The following is a 16,433-nucleotide window of genomic DNA, read 5'->3' on the forward strand; positions in this document are numbered from 1 at the left end:
TGGGTTTAGTCTCTGTCTGTGTGGGTAAGAGCCGATCACTCCCTGTGTCTACTACCTGTCATCAACCAGCTGACCTATCCCTGTCTGTACCAGCTGACCCTGACCTGAGCTGTCTGTACAGCTGACTACCTACTGGTCTGTACCAGCTGACTATCTACTTACCTGTCTGTCTGTACCAGCTGACTACCTACTGACCTGTCTGTCTGTACCAGCTGACTATCTACTTACCTGTCTGTCTGTACCAGCTGACTATCTACTGACCTGTCTGTCTGTACCAGCTGACTACTACTGACCTGTCTGTCTACCAGCTGACTATCTACTGACCTGTCTGTCTGTACCAGCTGACTACCTACTGACCTGTCTGTCTGTACCAGCTGACTATCTACTGACCTGTCTGTCTGTACCAGCTGACTATCTACTGACCTGTCTGTCTGTACCAGCTGACTACCTACTGACCTGTCTGTCTGTACCAGCTGACTATCTACTGACCTGTCTGTCTGTACCAGCTGACTATCTACTGACCTGTCTGTCTGTACCAGCTGACTATCTACTGACCTGTCTGTCTGTACCAGCTGACTACCTACTGACCTGTCGGTCTGTACCAGCTGACTATCTACTTACCTGTCTGTCTGTACCAGCTGACTATCTACTTACCTGTCTGTCTGTACCAGTTGACTATCTACTTACCTGTCTGTCTGTACCAGCTGACTACCTACTGACCTGTCTGTCTGTACCAGCTGACTATCTACTGACCTGTCTGTCTGTACCAGCTGACTATCTACTGACCTGTCTGTCTGTACCAGCTGACTATCTACTGACCTGTCTGTCTGTACCAGCTGACTATCTACTGACCTGTCTGTCTGTACCAGCTGACTATCTACTGACCTGTCTGTCTGTACCAGCTGACTATCTACTGACCTGTCTGTCTGTACCAGCTGACTACCTACTGACCTATCTGTCTGTACCAGCTGACTATCTCTCTGAGATCAATCTTTGGACTGGGACTGAAACAAATAATGTAGAATATACCTTCTATAACACTTCCTGTACTCTCTTTCCCAGTACGGTATCTTCCTGTGTATGACCTTTGGGTCACTGTTGGATCACTGTGTCTCAAATGGTACCCTACTCCCTATATAGTGCACTACCTTTAACTATGGTCCATAGGGACCATTATATGCCCACTATATAGGGATTAGGGGCTTATTTTGAATGCACACTAACTCTAAACTGTGTTATTGTGTTAACAGTCCACTCATCTCTCCACAGACAATCTCCCAGCCACCAAAAGCAGGACCAGCGAAGATCTAATCACATCCTCCAGACTGTCTACCAACTCTCCAGAATCCTACACACAGTCAGAGTCTGACTCCTACCCCTATCCCAGATCCCCTAAAGGTATAACCTACACCCTACACCCTACTCTCCAGAACCCTACACACAATCAGAGTCTGTCTCATACCCCTATCCCTGATCCCCTAAAGGTATAACCTACACCCTACACCCTACTCTCCAGAACCCTACACACAATCAGAGTCTGTCTCATACCCCTATCCCAGATCCCCTAAAGGTATAACCTACACCCTACTCTCCAGAACCCTACACACAATCAGAGTCTGACTCCTACCCCTATCCCAGATCCCCTAAAGGTATAACCTACAACCTAAACTCTACACCCGACACCCTACAACCTACTCTCCAGAACCCTACACACAATCAGAGTCTGACTCCTACCCCTATCCCAGATCCCCTAAAGGTATAACCTACAACCTACACCCTACTCTCCAGAACCCTACACACAATCAGAGTCTGACTCCTACCCCTATCCCAGATCCCCTAAAGGTATAACCTACACCCTACACCCTACACCCTACTCTCCGGAACCCTACACACAGTCAGAGTCTGACTCCTACCCCTATCCCAGATCCCCTAAAGGTATAACCTACACCCTACACCCTACTCTCCGGAACCCTACACACAGTCAGAGTCTGACTCCTACCCCTATCCCAGATCCCCTAAAGGTATAACCTACAACCTAAACTCTACACACGACACCCTACACCCTACTCTCCAGAACCCTACACACAATCAGAGTCTGACTCCTACCCCTATCCCAGATCCCCTAAAGGTATAACCTACACCCTACACCCTACTCTCCGGAACCCTACACACAGTCAGAGTCTGACTCCTACCCCTATCCCATATCCTCTAAAGGTATTACCTACAACCTACACCCTACTCTCTCTCCACCGATTTTTTTAACCAACAAAAGAAGGCTTGCTAGCTGCTAGCCATGTGAAAAGGAATCTCTCATTTTCAGTGCTGCCTTGGTGGGTCGTCTTGCGCTGAACTAATAATATGAAACTCCTGCAAAATCAGAAAAGCCCATTGGCTAATCAGGATTAACATACCTTGGGAACGACATCATTGCAGTGAATACCAACCACATTACTTGTTTTTTGTTACCATCGGTTACTATATCTCAGTCTTCAGAGAGTAAGCCATTTCTAAGGATCTCTCTGTCTACCTCTCTTTCATTCTTTCTCTCTCTCTCTCTCTCTCTCTCTCTCTCTCTCTCTCTCTCTCTCTCTCTCTCTCTCTCTCTCTCTCTCTCTCTCTCTCTCTCTCTCTCTCTCTCTTTCCCCAGTTCTCTATACTCCTAGAAGAAGGTACTCTACTGGAGGAGATGAAGAGAGCTGGAGTCACAGCAGTCTTCAAAGAGTGAGACTCTCTCTCCCCCTCTATCCCTCTCCCCCACCTCCCCTTTCTCCCCTTCTCTCATTATTCCATATTTACTCTGCTTACAAATTTGTGGAAGATTTGTAGGATAATGTTTTTTATTTATTCTCTTCAACTTTCTCTCTCTCCTTCTCGCTCTCTCTATTTCCCTCTCCCCCTACCTCTCCCTACCCCTGCCTTCTCTCTCTCTCTCTCTCTCTATCTCTCTCTCAGATTCAGAGTGGTATAGGGAGGATGATCCTAAAGGAGGAGATGAAAGCTAGATCTGGTTGCTATGACAACGACCCTTGGGGCAGCACTCGGAACTCCCGCAGCGGCAGCAAGGAGACTCTCACCACTGTCAGCTACAACAGCACCGGCTACAACAGTACTGTTAATGGCTGTACGTCTGTGTCTGTGAGAGTGAGAGTGTGTGTGTGCACGTGTGTGTGTGTGCGTGTGTGTGTGTGTGTGTGTGTGTGTGTGTGTGTGTGTGTGTGTGTGTGTGTGTGTGTGTGTGTGTGTGTGTGTGTGTGTGTGTGTGTGTGTGTGTGTGTGTGCGTGTTTGTGCGCGTGTGTGTGTGAAAGTGAGTGTTTGTGTGTGTGTGTGTGTTATGTTGTGTTTTTCCAGCAGCAGACTATGATCGATAATGTCAAAAGCTGCACAGAAGTCAAGACACCCCCCACAATCATTTTTTCATCAATTTCTCTTAGCCAATCATCAGTCATTTGTTTAAGTGCTGTGCTTGTTGAGCATCCTTCCCTATAAGCATGCTGAAATTTGTTTACTGTGAAATAGCATTGAATCTGGTAAAACACCATTTTTTACAGAAGTTTACTAAGGGTTGGTAACAGGCTGATTGGTCGGCTATTTGAGCGAGTAAAGGGGGCTTTACTATTCTTAGATAGTGGAATGATTTTAGCTTCCCTCTAGGCCTGAGGGCACACTCTCTCTAGTCGGCTTAAATTGAAGATGTGGCAAATAGGAGTGGCAATATCGTCTGCTATTATCCTCAGTCATTTTCCATCCAGGCTGTCAGAACCCGGTGGCTTGTCATAATGATAGACAACAATGATTTGTTCACCTCTTCCACACTGACTTTACGGAATTCAGAAGTACAATTATTGTCTTTCATAATTCGGTCCTATATACTTGGATGTGTAGTGTTCGCATTTGTTGCTGGCATGTCATCCCTAAGTTTGCAAATCTTGCCAATGAAAAAGTCATTCAAGTAGTTTGCAATATCAGTGGGCATTGTGATGAATGAGCCATCTGATTCAATAATTGAAGGAGCCACGTTGGCTTTTTTTCCTAAAATGACATCTACGATGCGCCAAAGGTTTTTGCTATCGTTTTTCTATCATTTATCTTTGTTACATTGTGTAGTTTATTTTTATTTAGTTTAGTCACCTGATTTCTTCATTTGCAGTACATTTGCCAATCAGTTGGGCTGCCAGACTTAATTGCCATACCTTTTGCCTCATCCCTCTCAACTATACAAACTATACAAACTATACAATCAAACAGTTTTTACAGTCATTTTCTTAATAGGTGCGTATAATTGACAGCTTTGGATAGAAAATACTCTGACAAAACTGCAAAGATATTGTCTGTGATGCATGATGTTTAAAAATCCAATCAGTGCTTATTAATAACTGTAAACAAGTAGTTTCATAAATGTGTCAAGTGCAGCGTTTGGTTGCTCCTCATTACACACCACAAACCAGCAAACATTCTTTACATCATCAACATATGAATCATTACAAAACTTCCTGTGTAACCTCTTACACACTATATTAGGCCCAGCCTTTGTAACTTTGGTTTTCCTAGATATGGATATTATATTGTGATCATTACATCCTATAGATTTGGATACTGCTTTAAAGCAAATCTGCAGCATTAGTAAAGATGTGATCAATATGTGTTGATTTCATTCCTGTGCTGTTTGTAAACACCCTGGTCTTTTAATGCTAAAATCAGTTCTTTAAAATCCATTGTCAAATGTTCCGAGCTAGCCCTCCTGATGTCGTTTGACCCCACATGGACTACGACAGTGTCAGCTCCCGGCATCTGTGGTAGAACAGTCAGAAGCAACCTTGTTATGTCCTGTACTCGTGCTCCTGGGTAGCACTATAAGTGCACAAGGCAAGACCCAGATTTAGACACGGGAGGCAGATGGTTCATCTCTGATATTTATTATATTCCAAGGGGTAGGCAAGAGAATGGTCGTGGACAGGCAAAATATCAAAACCAGGTCAAATTCCAGAAGGTACAGAGTGGCAGGCTGGCTTGAGGTCAGGGCAGGCAGAATGGTCAGGCAGGCGGGTTCAGAATCCAGACGGGCAAGGGTCACAACTGGGAGACTAGAAAAAAACAGTGAGAAGGAAAAAGCAGGAGACTGGGAAAAACACACTGGTTGACTTGACAAACAAGATGAACTGGCAACAGACAAGCAGTGAACACAGGAATAAGTACCCAGGGACTAATGAGGAAAACAGGTCACACCTGGAGGTGGGTGGAGACAATCACAAAGACAGGTGAAACAGATCAGGGCGTGACAAGCGCAGGGTTATTGCCTTGGGGACCGAGATGTTTCTCACCGTAGATCTGCCGATTGTTGAATGGTCCGGTCTCTCAGGCAGCCTCACGGACTGGAGCTCCGAGGATCTGAACCCGAGGTAGAAGCCACCAGAGAGGGAGGCAGAACCGAGGACGAAGACACAGCTACCTCCGGATCCAATCTTGATTGGGAAGCCACCAAGGACGAAGGCGCCGGAACCTCTGGAAAAAGCCGTTTCTGATCTGTGTCAGTTCCGCACTCAACATCTCCATGGAGACCACGTTGCCAGAGGACGCCTTCTTCGAATTCCATGGCGAGTGACGTACCTCCATGGCTGGTTGGTTGGGTCGGGAACAGCTCCGTTCTCCAGGGAAGGGGGAGATCCCTTCTGGCATGAAACCCTGCTGAGCATCGGCCAGCTGGCTGTGGAGAGCCAACACTGCGGCGAAACTTCCATCAGACCAGAGCGGCGTCCAGCTACTGGGGTGGAAGAAAAAGATTTGCTGTGGGTTCCCTGTAGCTTGTGTAGGTTCGCTACTTGTTTGCTAAGAGTAGCTACTTCACCCCTGTTGTTCTCCGCAAGCAAGCAGTTGCTGCATTTTTTAAAAACATTTTTACAATCTCATCCCTCACCTCCTCCCTGTAGGCCTTCATCGTCATTCTTGGTGATCAGGCCTACCACTGTAGTATCGTCTGCAAACTTGATGATTGAGTTGGAGGCGTGCATGGCCACGCAGTCATGGGTGAACAGGGAGTACAGGAGAGGGCTCAGAACGCACCCTTGTGGGGCCCCAGTGTTGAGGATCAGCGGGGTGGAGATGTTGTTTCCTACCCTCACCACCTGGGGGCGGCTCGTCAGGTAGTCCAGGACCCAGGTGCACAGGGCGGGATCGAGACCCAGGGTCTCGAGATTAATGACGAGTTTGGAGGGTACTATGGTGTTAAATGCTGAGCTGTAGTCGATGAACAGCATTCTTACATAGGTAGTCCTCTTGTCCAGGTGGGTTAGGACAGTGTGATTGCGATTGCGTCATCTGTGGACCTATTGGGGCGGTATGCAAATTAGAGTGGGTCTAGGGTGTCAGGTAGGGTGGAGTTGATATGATGCTTGACTAGTCTCTCGAAGCACTTCATGATGACGGAGGTGAGTGCTACGGGGTGATAGTCATTTAGTTCAGTTACCTTAGCTTTCTTGGGAACTGGAACAAGGATTGATTGAATATGTCCGTAAACACCCCAGCTAGCTGGTCTGCGCTCTGAGAACACGGCTAGGGATGCCGTCTGGGCCGGCAGCCTTGCGAGGGTTAACATGTTTAAATGCTTTACTTCCGTTGGCTGAGGGGGGAAGGAGAGACCGCAGGTTTTGGTAGCAGGCTGTGTCGTTGGCATTGTATTGACCTCAAAGCGAGCAAAGAAGTTGTTTAGTTTGTTTGGGAGCAGGACATTGTGGTCCGCGACGGGGCTGGTTTTCTTTTTGTGGTCTGTGATTGACTGTTGACCCTGCCACATACCTCTCGTGTCTGAGTCGTTGAATTGCGACACTACTTTATCTCTATACTGACGCGTAGCTTGTTTGATTCCCTTGTTTTCTTGTTCTCTCTCTGTCTCTCTCTTTCTCTCTCACTCTTTCAGTAATCCTGTTCTCTCCTTTCTCTCTTTCAGCTCCTCAATCCAATTACAGCCTAGACAATGGTGAGTACAACATTAAACAGCATTACATACATGAAATTTATATGTTTGTAAACATCGCCCTCTACTGTACATTGATGAGAGAGACATGAAGTCACATTCAGGTGGTCATGCTTCTCTTTCCTGACCTGCTCTGATATTTTGACATGTATATATGACCCCCAACTGTAAAGCAAGTATGACAACTTCTGTAAAATGGGCTTTATAAATTAACTGGATTGATTGGTTGCATTCATGTTTTCTAGATTCGTACAAATCAGCCTCTCTACCAGGATACAGGCGGAACAGTGTCAACAGGGTGACCACCAACACTATACTATTCTTTTTTTATACAGTTATGTTCAAATCTATTGAGATTAATGTATCTTTTGACAGAGAGACCTATTTCTTGGAGACAGCAACCAAAAATTATTTACATACTGTAGATGGCTGTAATTCAAGTTGACCTCCTAGTTGTCATGGACGATTACTTGACAAACACAGCTGTAGCATCACTAACAGGTCTCTATGTGTATCCCTGCAGCCCCAGAGTGCAGCCGCAGACTACTACCAACAGTATGACAGCAGCAGTGAAGTCAACTGGGGAACCAGAGGTAGGAGGGCTGTATAACTACCCTGTGTTCAGGTCTCAATACATTTATAACATTGTGGTGTTTCCTTATTGCATGATTGTAATCAGGTATTTTTCCTGTTTTTCTCTTCTACAGAATACAAGGTAAGGGTCTGAAAGTTGATTGTAAAGTGGAGCGGACTGTCAAGCAGCAGGCTACAATAGTCAGAAGGATGTAAGACTGTCCTCTAAGTGGTGTGTGAGGAACCACTGGTGGGGAGAGAGACAATTCCTACTGGATCACAAAGACTGGGGTTTGTTCATACAAAGGCAATAGAACACTATAGGACAGTATAGCTGCTCTCTCTCACTCCTGGCTCAATGACCCTACCAGAGGAAGCAGCAGTAGAGTTATGGCATCCTGCCCTAAGCTGCCCTCGTCAAAGGGTCTTACTGTAGGTCACAGGGCATTTTCCACACTCAGGACCTGGGCCCTTTTTGAATACATTATAAACACACCCTTTACTCCTCCCTTCCTTGAAGTAATCACTGATCTAACACAAATTAATAACTTTAAGAAATTGCTTTCACCCAGCTATGTCAGATTAGGAATTTTCTCTTCAAGGGAGAGAGGAAGGAAGAATGCATGTACTGGACATGTACTGGACATGTACTGGCATAACAAAGAGCTTCCGGGGCAAGAGGTCACTGGACATTTCTCTCAGCCCATCCTGACCTTTCGATAAACTTTGTGTCACAAATTCCAAATGCTGCTTCCAGTCCGTATGAGGAGAGGTTAAGAGAGACTTGATGAGAGAGAGTAAATGGAAGGGCCGCCAATAATCATCTCATTCTATAGAACATCTCTGCTATGTTCCATACAATGGGTTTCCATGCTGTGATTACAAAGAAAACAGCTGTTTTATGACTGAGACATCTGCTGAAGCTTTTCATCTCACGTGGTTTGGGGTCAGTTCCATTTCACTTTAATCAATTCAGGAAGTTCCATGAAATTCCAAGTATTATCAGAATAGGAATTGGAATTTAAGTGTACTTCCTGATTTGACCCCAACCCTGTTGACTACATATATCTTCTAACTCTATCTGACCTGTCTGTTGCAGGTTTACCCGTATGAAGCGCTGATCGTGACCACCAGGGGGCGACACCGAGTGCCTAAAGATGTGGACAGAGCCAGACTAGAGGTGAGGTTAAGATCTGGCTTAGTTTGGTGGTTGATTTTCCATTAAATAATCTGTTCAATGTCGCCTCCTATCCTTACGAAACGTTAAAGGTCACTATTCCAGACATTATCCACATAGTCTACATGAGCCATACTACAGTGTCTCCCTGTGTTTCTCTGTCTTCCAGCGTCATCTGAGTCCCGAGGAGTTCCTACAGGTGTTTGGGATGACTGTGGCAGAGTTTGACCGGCTGGCTCTCTGGAAGAGGAATGAAATGAAGAAACAGGCCCGACTCTTCTAACCATGGAGAGAGAGAGACAATTAGAGGAAATTGAGAAAGAGAAACTGTTCTAATTAAAGAAAGACAGACTGTTAATGACAACAGAGATAGATAGAGCGAGAGAGACAGACTGTTAATGACAACAGAGATAGATAGAGAGAGAGAGACAGACTGTTAATGACAACAGAGATAGATAGAGAGAGAGAGACAGACTGTTAATGACAACAGAGATAGATAGAGAGAGAGACAGACTGTTAATGAAAACAGACAGAGAGAGAGAGAGAGAGAGAGAGAGAGAGAGAGATTGTGAATGAAATCAGAGAGAGAGTGAGAGAGAGAGACTTAATGAAAACAGAGAGAAAGAGAGAGAGTGAGAGAGAGACTGTTAATGAAAGCAGAGAGAAAGAGAGAGAGTGAGAGAGAGACTGTTAATGAAAGCAGAGATAGATAGAGAGAGACAGACTGTTAATGAAAACAGAGATAGAGAGAGAGAAAGAGAGAGAGAGACTGAATGAAAGCAGAGATAGAGAGAGACAGACTGTTAATGACAACAGAGATAGATAGAAAGAGAGACAGACTGTTAATGACAACAGAGATAGATAGAAAGAGAGACAGACTGTTAATGAAAACAGAGATAGAGAGAGAGAAAGAGAGAGAGACTGAATGAAATCAGAGAGAGAGAGAGAGGAGAGACTTAATGATAACAGAGAGAGAAAAGCGAGAGAGTGAGAGAGAGACTGTTAATGAAAACAGAGATAGAGAGCGATAGAGAGAGAGAGAATTTACAGCAGAATGAGAGTGTTGCTACAGAAAGACAGACATACAGAGAGAGAGAGAGACAGACAAGCAGACAGGCAAACAGGCAGAAAGACAGAGGAAGCGAGGGGAATGTGTAATCTCACTGCCACAGACTGAACTAAACGCTCCCCACAGGGTCCAGAGAGAGAGACAGAGGGAGAGACACAGAGGTCAGGAGACTTTTGGCTTTGCCTTACGATTGTGGATTATTTTATAAACTGTTAGTGTGCAGCACCAGCAAACTGAATGACTAGAATGTAGATATCATTTACACCACTTTATCAGAGTGATTGAATAGATGAATGGATGGATGGACGAATGAACAAACAATGCTTTTGTTTTAGTTTTTGAAATGGTGCTTACTGATGATCATTTCTCCTTTCCCTTTTTCTTCTTTCACTTTATCACCTTTTGGTTTACAGTGATGCTGGCAGCCATCTTCTAATGGCATCATACCCATCTTTTAATGACATCATACAAATATTTTAATGACATCATACCTATATTTGTATTACATCATGAAAATATATTTCTGATCATTAAATCCAAAGTTAGATAGTGAATATGTACCGCAAAAGATACTTCAGTGAATCCGTACTGGTATCTGAACAAACCTTGACAGGTGAGACTCGGTCAAACCTAAGACTTTTAGGACCAGCAGTTATGATAATTATTCACGCAATGATAGGCTACAGACTGGATGTATTCACTGTCAGGAAAACAAACACATGCCAGACGTACCTGCTGTAGCGTTGTGATAGAGGGAACACTATTGCTTACACACGGGGATAATGTCCGTCTTTAGTTGATTTATGAATAGGTATTCATCTTGGAACATTGCATAAACAAACATTAAATACAGTTTGTATTACAGACATGAAATGAGAAGTGTGCAGCTTGGTTAACATACAGTTATAGACTACAGTTGTTTGCAGTTATGAAGACGTATCCAGTCACAATATGTATGTTGCAGATAAACATGCCTATCACAATGTATTGAGGGTTGATTTCCTTAACACAGATTAATCCTACTCCTGGACTAAAAAGCATTTTCAATAGAGAGATGCATTATTTTTTAGTTCAGACTTATTTTATGAATTGTATAATTTGTTTTATTTTGAATCTATAAAACATACTGTAACTATCTCCTTTTCACAGTTACATCATGTATAATTTATTCCAATAAAATACTGATTTCGTGTGTATGTGACTGTCAATCGATCAATCCATCAATTCATATGCGTGTCGGTATGTTGTGCCTCCGCACCATGGGGTGAACCCACAACTATCTGTGCTGTTAAGGTCCAGACCTTCTTGCAGTTAGATGTAGGCAGTGGCGATTTTAGCATGTAAATCTTGATGGGGCAAAAAATTAAACATGTCAGATGAATGTCCAACAAAGCCACAACACAACACTAAACAATACATTAACTGCACTATATCACTGCTACACCTGGATATCAGCGGAGTCTTGTCTGGCAGTGAAACAGCTCATTCAGCCTCATTTACTGCCTTTAAAACCTAGCTGATATGGCTGACTTGCTTAAACAAACGTGGTTTCTGCTGACAATTGAGATGTACAAACTATGGCATAAGGGGACGACAAGCGGATAAGACATTAATGAGCGAGCTACGACGGACATAGTCAATACAACTATTTGTTCAGCACTTTGAAAGGTACAGCAACAGAATTCAGAACATGGGCCGTTATTACAGTGTTCTCCTTGTACCCAAATTCAGAACCGTAGGATAAATAAAGGGGGCATATAAAGCAGACGATGAAAGCTCTTACAATATTCGATGATTACATTTCTAAAAAACAGGTTATAGGCTACATGTTCACCACCAAGTCGAAATTAAGAGGTGGAAATTGACCAAATTATTAGGGTGAGGCACATGGGCTACTAACAGCTTACTACACAACATACACTTAGTATTACTTTCTTAGCTAAATCAAATCAAATCAAATTTATTTATATAGCCCTTCGTACATCAGCTGATATCTCAAAGTGCTGTACAGAAACCCAGCCTAAAACCCCAAACAGCAAGCAATGCAGGTGTAGAAGCACGGTGGCTAGGAAAAACTCCCTAGAAAAGCCAAAACCTAGGAAGAAACCTAGAGAGGAACCAGGCTATGTGGGGTGGCCAGTCCTCTTCTGGCTGTGCCGGGTAGAGATTATAACAGAACATGGCCAAGATGTTCAAATGTTCATAAATGACCAGCATGGTCGAATAATAATAAGGCAGAACAGTTGAAACTGGAGCAGCAGCACGGCCAGGTGGACTGGGGACAGCAAGGAGTCATCATGTCAAGTAGTCCTGGGGCATGGTCCTAGGGCCGCGGTTCAGTTGAAACTGGAGCAGCAGCACGGCCAGGTGGACTGGGGACAGCAAGGAGTCATCATGTCAGGTAGTCCTGGGGCATGGTCCTAGGGCTCAGGTCCTCCGAGAGAGAGAAGGAGAGAATTAGAGAACGCACACTTAGATTCACACAGGACACCGAATTGGACAGGAGAAGTACTCCAGATATAACAAACTGACCCCAGCCCCCGACACATAAACTACTGCAGCATAAATACTGAAGGCTGAGACAGGAGGGGTCAGGAGACACTGTGGCCCCACCCGAGGACACCCCCGGACAGGGCCAAACAGGAAGGATATAACCCCACCCACTATGCCAAAGCACAGCCCCCACACCACTGGAGGGATATCTTCAACCACCAACTTACCATCCTGAGACAAAGCTGAGTATAGCCCGCAAAGATCTCCGCCACGGCACAACCCAAGGGGGGGGCGCCAACCCAGACAGGATGACCACATCAGTGAATCAACCCACTCAGGTGACGCACCCCCTCAGGGACGGCATGAGAGAGCCCCAGCAAGCCAGTGACTCAGCCCCTGTAATAGGGTTAGAGGCAGAGAATCCCAGTGGAAAGAGGGGAACCGGCCAGGCAGAGACAGCAAGGGTGGTTCGTTGCTCCAGAGCCTTTCCGTTCACCTTCCCACTCCTGGGCCAGACTACACTCAATCATATGACCCACTGAAGAGATGAGTCTTCAGTAAAGACTTAAAGGTTGAGACCGAGTTTGCGTCTCTGACATGGGTAGGCAGACCGTTCCATAAAAATGGAGCTCTATAGGAGAAAGCCCTGCCTCCAGCTGTTTGCTTAGAAATTCTAGGGACAATTAGGAGGCCTGCGTCTTGTGACCGTAGCGTACGTGTAGGTATGTACGGCAGGACCAAATCAGAGAGATAGGTAGGAGCAAGCCCATGCAATGCTTTGTAGGTTAGCAGTAAAACCTTGAAATCAGCCCTTGCTTTGACAGGAAGCCAGTGTAGGGAGGCTAGCACTGGAGTAATATGATCAAATTTTTTGGTTCTAGTCAGGATTCTAGCAGCCGTATTTAGCACTAACTGAAGTTTATTTAGTGCTTTATCCGGGTAGCCGGAAAGTAGAGCATTGCAGTAGTCTAACCTAGAAGTGACAAAAGCATGGATTAATTTTTCTGCATCATTTTTGGACAGAAAGTTTCTGATTTTTGCAATGTTACGTAGATGGAAAAAAGCTGTCCTTGAAATGGTCTTGATATGTTCTTCAAAAGAGAGATCAGGGTCCAGAGTAACGCCGAGGTCCTTCACAGTTTTATTTGAGATGACTGTACAACCATTAAGATTAATTGTCAGATTCAACAGAAGATCTCTTTGTTTCTTGGGACCTAGAACAAGCATCTCTGTTTTATCCGAGTTTAAAAGTAGAAAGTTTGCTGCCATCCACTTCCTTATGTCTGAAACACATGCTTCTAGCGAGGGCAATTTTGGGGCTTCACCATGTTTCATTGAAATGTACAGCTGTGTATCATCCGCATAGCAGTGAAAGTTAACATTATGTTTTCGAATAACATCCCCAAGAGGTAAAATATATAGTGAAAACAACAGCGGTCCTAAAACGGAACCTTGAGGAACACCGAAATTTACAGTTGATTTGTCAGAGGACAAACCATCCACAGAGACAAACTGATATCTGAAACTGAAACTGATATCAGGTTACATATCTCCTTGGCATATTACATCATTCATGCAGCAGCATACAAGACATGTTTGGACTCACCTGGTTGTGTTGTGTTCACTTGAACAGGAAGGTGGAGCGGTGGTCCTTCGTGGGAAAATGTTGTAATCAAACTTTGTCATCGAAGTCTGGCATTCTCTGAGTTGGATGAAAGTTCAAAACGTATTTTCCCAGTCGTAGCTTGTTTTTACTGAGTTCCCAGTTGTCTTGAACTCACTTAAGTCAGATTTTGCAGTTCTGAGTTAACAGTTCTTTTGAGCGCGGCACAAATCATGCTTCATTGACAGCATGGCCAATGTTGTATGTTAATACTTTTAAACTAGGAAAAGAGACCCTTAATCTTAGGCTCGGGACCACACAGCCACTCCACTAAATTGCTTTGCAATGCTTGCAGTTAGCAACTGATTCCTTCCAAACCACTCATTGTTGAATTTGCGATTTCCAACTTGTTATGTAATGTCCAATGGTCAATATGCACCGATATGTTTATCAATCATTTCTCTTCATTATTTATCCTCATGTCAAGGATTAAATAGGATTTGACAGTAGATTGTCGACTTGATTCATGATGATGACTGCTAGCTAAGGCTTTGGAAGTATGATGTTGACATGATCAGTCCAATCAAAGCTACTGTAGATATGATGTGATTTGACATCATGACCTTGAGCCTTCATGGATAGCCACTTCAAATATAACTCTATGGCACCACCCAAGGGGCTAGAATTTTAGAGCTCTACCCTTAGACTTGGCGGTGACGTAGTGTCCCCATGAGTGACAGAGAAGTGAGCCAATCACGGCATAAGGCTCCATATTTTCTGCTTGCTTGCCCCACCACCACAGAAAGCACTGAGCTAGGCTGAGACACCTGCACTTTGGAGCTGCCTTACTGAAGAATACAAAAAAAAATGACCATGTTTGTATGCATCTTTATTAACTCAATTATATATGTATATATTTTTACATTGTTTGCAAACTGATGTGTGACACGTATTAATGCCAAAATAACATGCAAAATATGCTTGTTATTGTTTGCAAAAAATGTGGTTGAGCACCACATAACCTGAATGATGGCCGCCACTGGATATAGGTAGTTAGGGCTATTGCTATACTGTACTTTGACTTTATAGCTTTAGGACCCAGCAAAGAGCGGGCTGTTCTTTTCTCAGTAACTTCATTGAGAGAGACAGAGAGAGAGAGAGTCTGCTATGTATCAAGTGTAGCTGTCCGCGCGGTCTCACATGGGCTGTTCTCCGTCACGCTCTCTGGGTGAGCCCGGGAAACCACCTCTCTCTCATCCGTTACTTCCACCGGGATGGACACCAACAACAGATGTAAGTGTCAGTCTCAATCCGTTTTTCATTTAAAATTCATCCATAATGTTAACTGACACAAAGTAATCTATTATGCATCTGCAACTGGAATTTATAAATCTAACAATAGCGATTTGCGCATAAATTGCACCTTTATTAATTGCACCATACTGCTGTACAAGCCAGTGTTTTATTTCATGCTTAACGAAGGCTAATTGTAGTCTAATTGCCTGTTTAAGATTCTCATAATTTTGTTGACAATTTATTAAACGCCAGAACAACATTTTACTGAGAATGGAGCAGAGAATGGTATTGTTGGTGGCTGTTGCCTAGTGATAGGCTATAGAAAAGTGTCCACGTCCAGAATAGGTGGAATGACTGTCGGTTTGCCACCTTACTGTGCCGGTGCAAATCGGTGCAAAGCGTCACCCATGCTGCAGGCAGAGCGTTTTTCCCGAGCCTTCCTGCACCAAGGCTGCGCTCCATTCAGTAATCCTGTCCTTCACTCTACCTTCGTTTAGTCTTCATGGATCTGATAGAACTAGATAAGTGATAGTAGTTTAGCAGAAGTTAGTTATATATCACTTTCTTAGTTAGGCCCACACCTACAGTTGAAGTGGGAAGTTTACATACACATTAGCCAAATACATTTAAACTCAGTTTTTCACAATTCCTGACATTTAATCCGAGTAAAAATCCCCTGTTTTAGGTCATTTAAGATCACCACTTTATTTTAAGATTGTGAAACGTCCGAATAATAGAAGAGAGAATGATTTATTCAAGTTTTTATTTCTTTCATCACATTCCCAGTGGGTCAGAAGTTTACATACACTCAATTAGTATTTGGTAGCATTGCCTTTAAATTGTTAAACTTTTACGTTTCGGGAAGCCTTCCACCAGCTTCCCACAATAAATTGGGTGAATTTTAGCCCATTCCTCCTGACAGAGCTGAAACTGAGTCAGGTTTGTAGGTATCCTTTCTCTCACACGCTTTTTCAGTTCTGCCCACACATTTTCTATGGGATTGAGGTCAGGGCTTTGTGATGGCCACTCCAATACCTTGACTTTGTTGTCCTTAAGCAATTTTGCCACAACTTTAGAAGTATGCTTGGGTCATTGTCCATTTGGAATATCCATTTGCATACCAAGCTTTAACTTCCTGACTGATGACTTGAGATGTTGCTTCAATATATCCACATAATTTGACTGTCTCATGATGCCATCTATTTTGTGAAGTGCACCAGTCCCTGCTGGAGCAAAGCGTCCCCACAACATGAT

General features: G+C 43.9%; 2 protein-coding genes across 2 annotated transcripts in view; both read left to right on the plus strand.

Annotated features, from left to right (window-relative positions):
* LOC135544950 (actin-binding LIM protein 3-like) overlaps positions 1-9,242 on the plus strand; it is a 113,480-nt gene extending 104,238 nt beyond the window's left edge. The window contains exons 18-26 of the mRNA XM_064972638.1: positions 1,270-1,398; positions 2,648-2,721; positions 2,953-3,121; positions 6,942-6,971; positions 7,214-7,266; positions 7,492-7,561; positions 7,676-7,683; positions 8,641-8,721; positions 8,888-9,242. Coding sequence (XP_064828710.1) covers positions 1,270-1,398; positions 2,648-2,721; positions 2,953-3,121; positions 6,942-6,971; positions 7,214-7,266; positions 7,492-7,561; positions 7,676-7,683; positions 8,641-8,721; positions 8,888-9,001 — 728 coding nt within the window. The 3' untranslated portion in view covers positions 9,002-9,242. The remainder of the gene's footprint in view (positions 1-1,269; positions 1,399-2,647; positions 2,722-2,952; positions 3,122-6,941; positions 6,972-7,213; positions 7,267-7,491; positions 7,562-7,675; positions 7,684-8,640; positions 8,722-8,887) is intronic.
* A 1,804-nt stretch (positions 9,243-11,046) lies between these two features.
* LOC135544951 (actin filament-associated protein 1-like 1) overlaps positions 11,047-16,433 on the plus strand; it is a 79,362-nt gene continuing 73,975 nt past the window's right edge. The window contains 2 exon segments of the mRNA XM_064972639.1: positions 11,047-11,051; positions 15,012-15,176. Of these exon segments, the coding sequence (XP_064828711.1) occupies positions 11,047-11,051; positions 15,012-15,176 (170 nt within the window).

The sequence above is a fragment of the Oncorhynchus masou genome, chromosome 9, assembly GCF_036934945.1.
Source record: "Oncorhynchus masou masou isolate Uvic2021 chromosome 9, UVic_Omas_1.1, whole genome shotgun sequence".
In the NCBI taxonomy this organism is placed as follows: domain Eukaryota; kingdom Metazoa; phylum Chordata; class Actinopteri; order Salmoniformes; family Salmonidae; genus Oncorhynchus; species Oncorhynchus masou.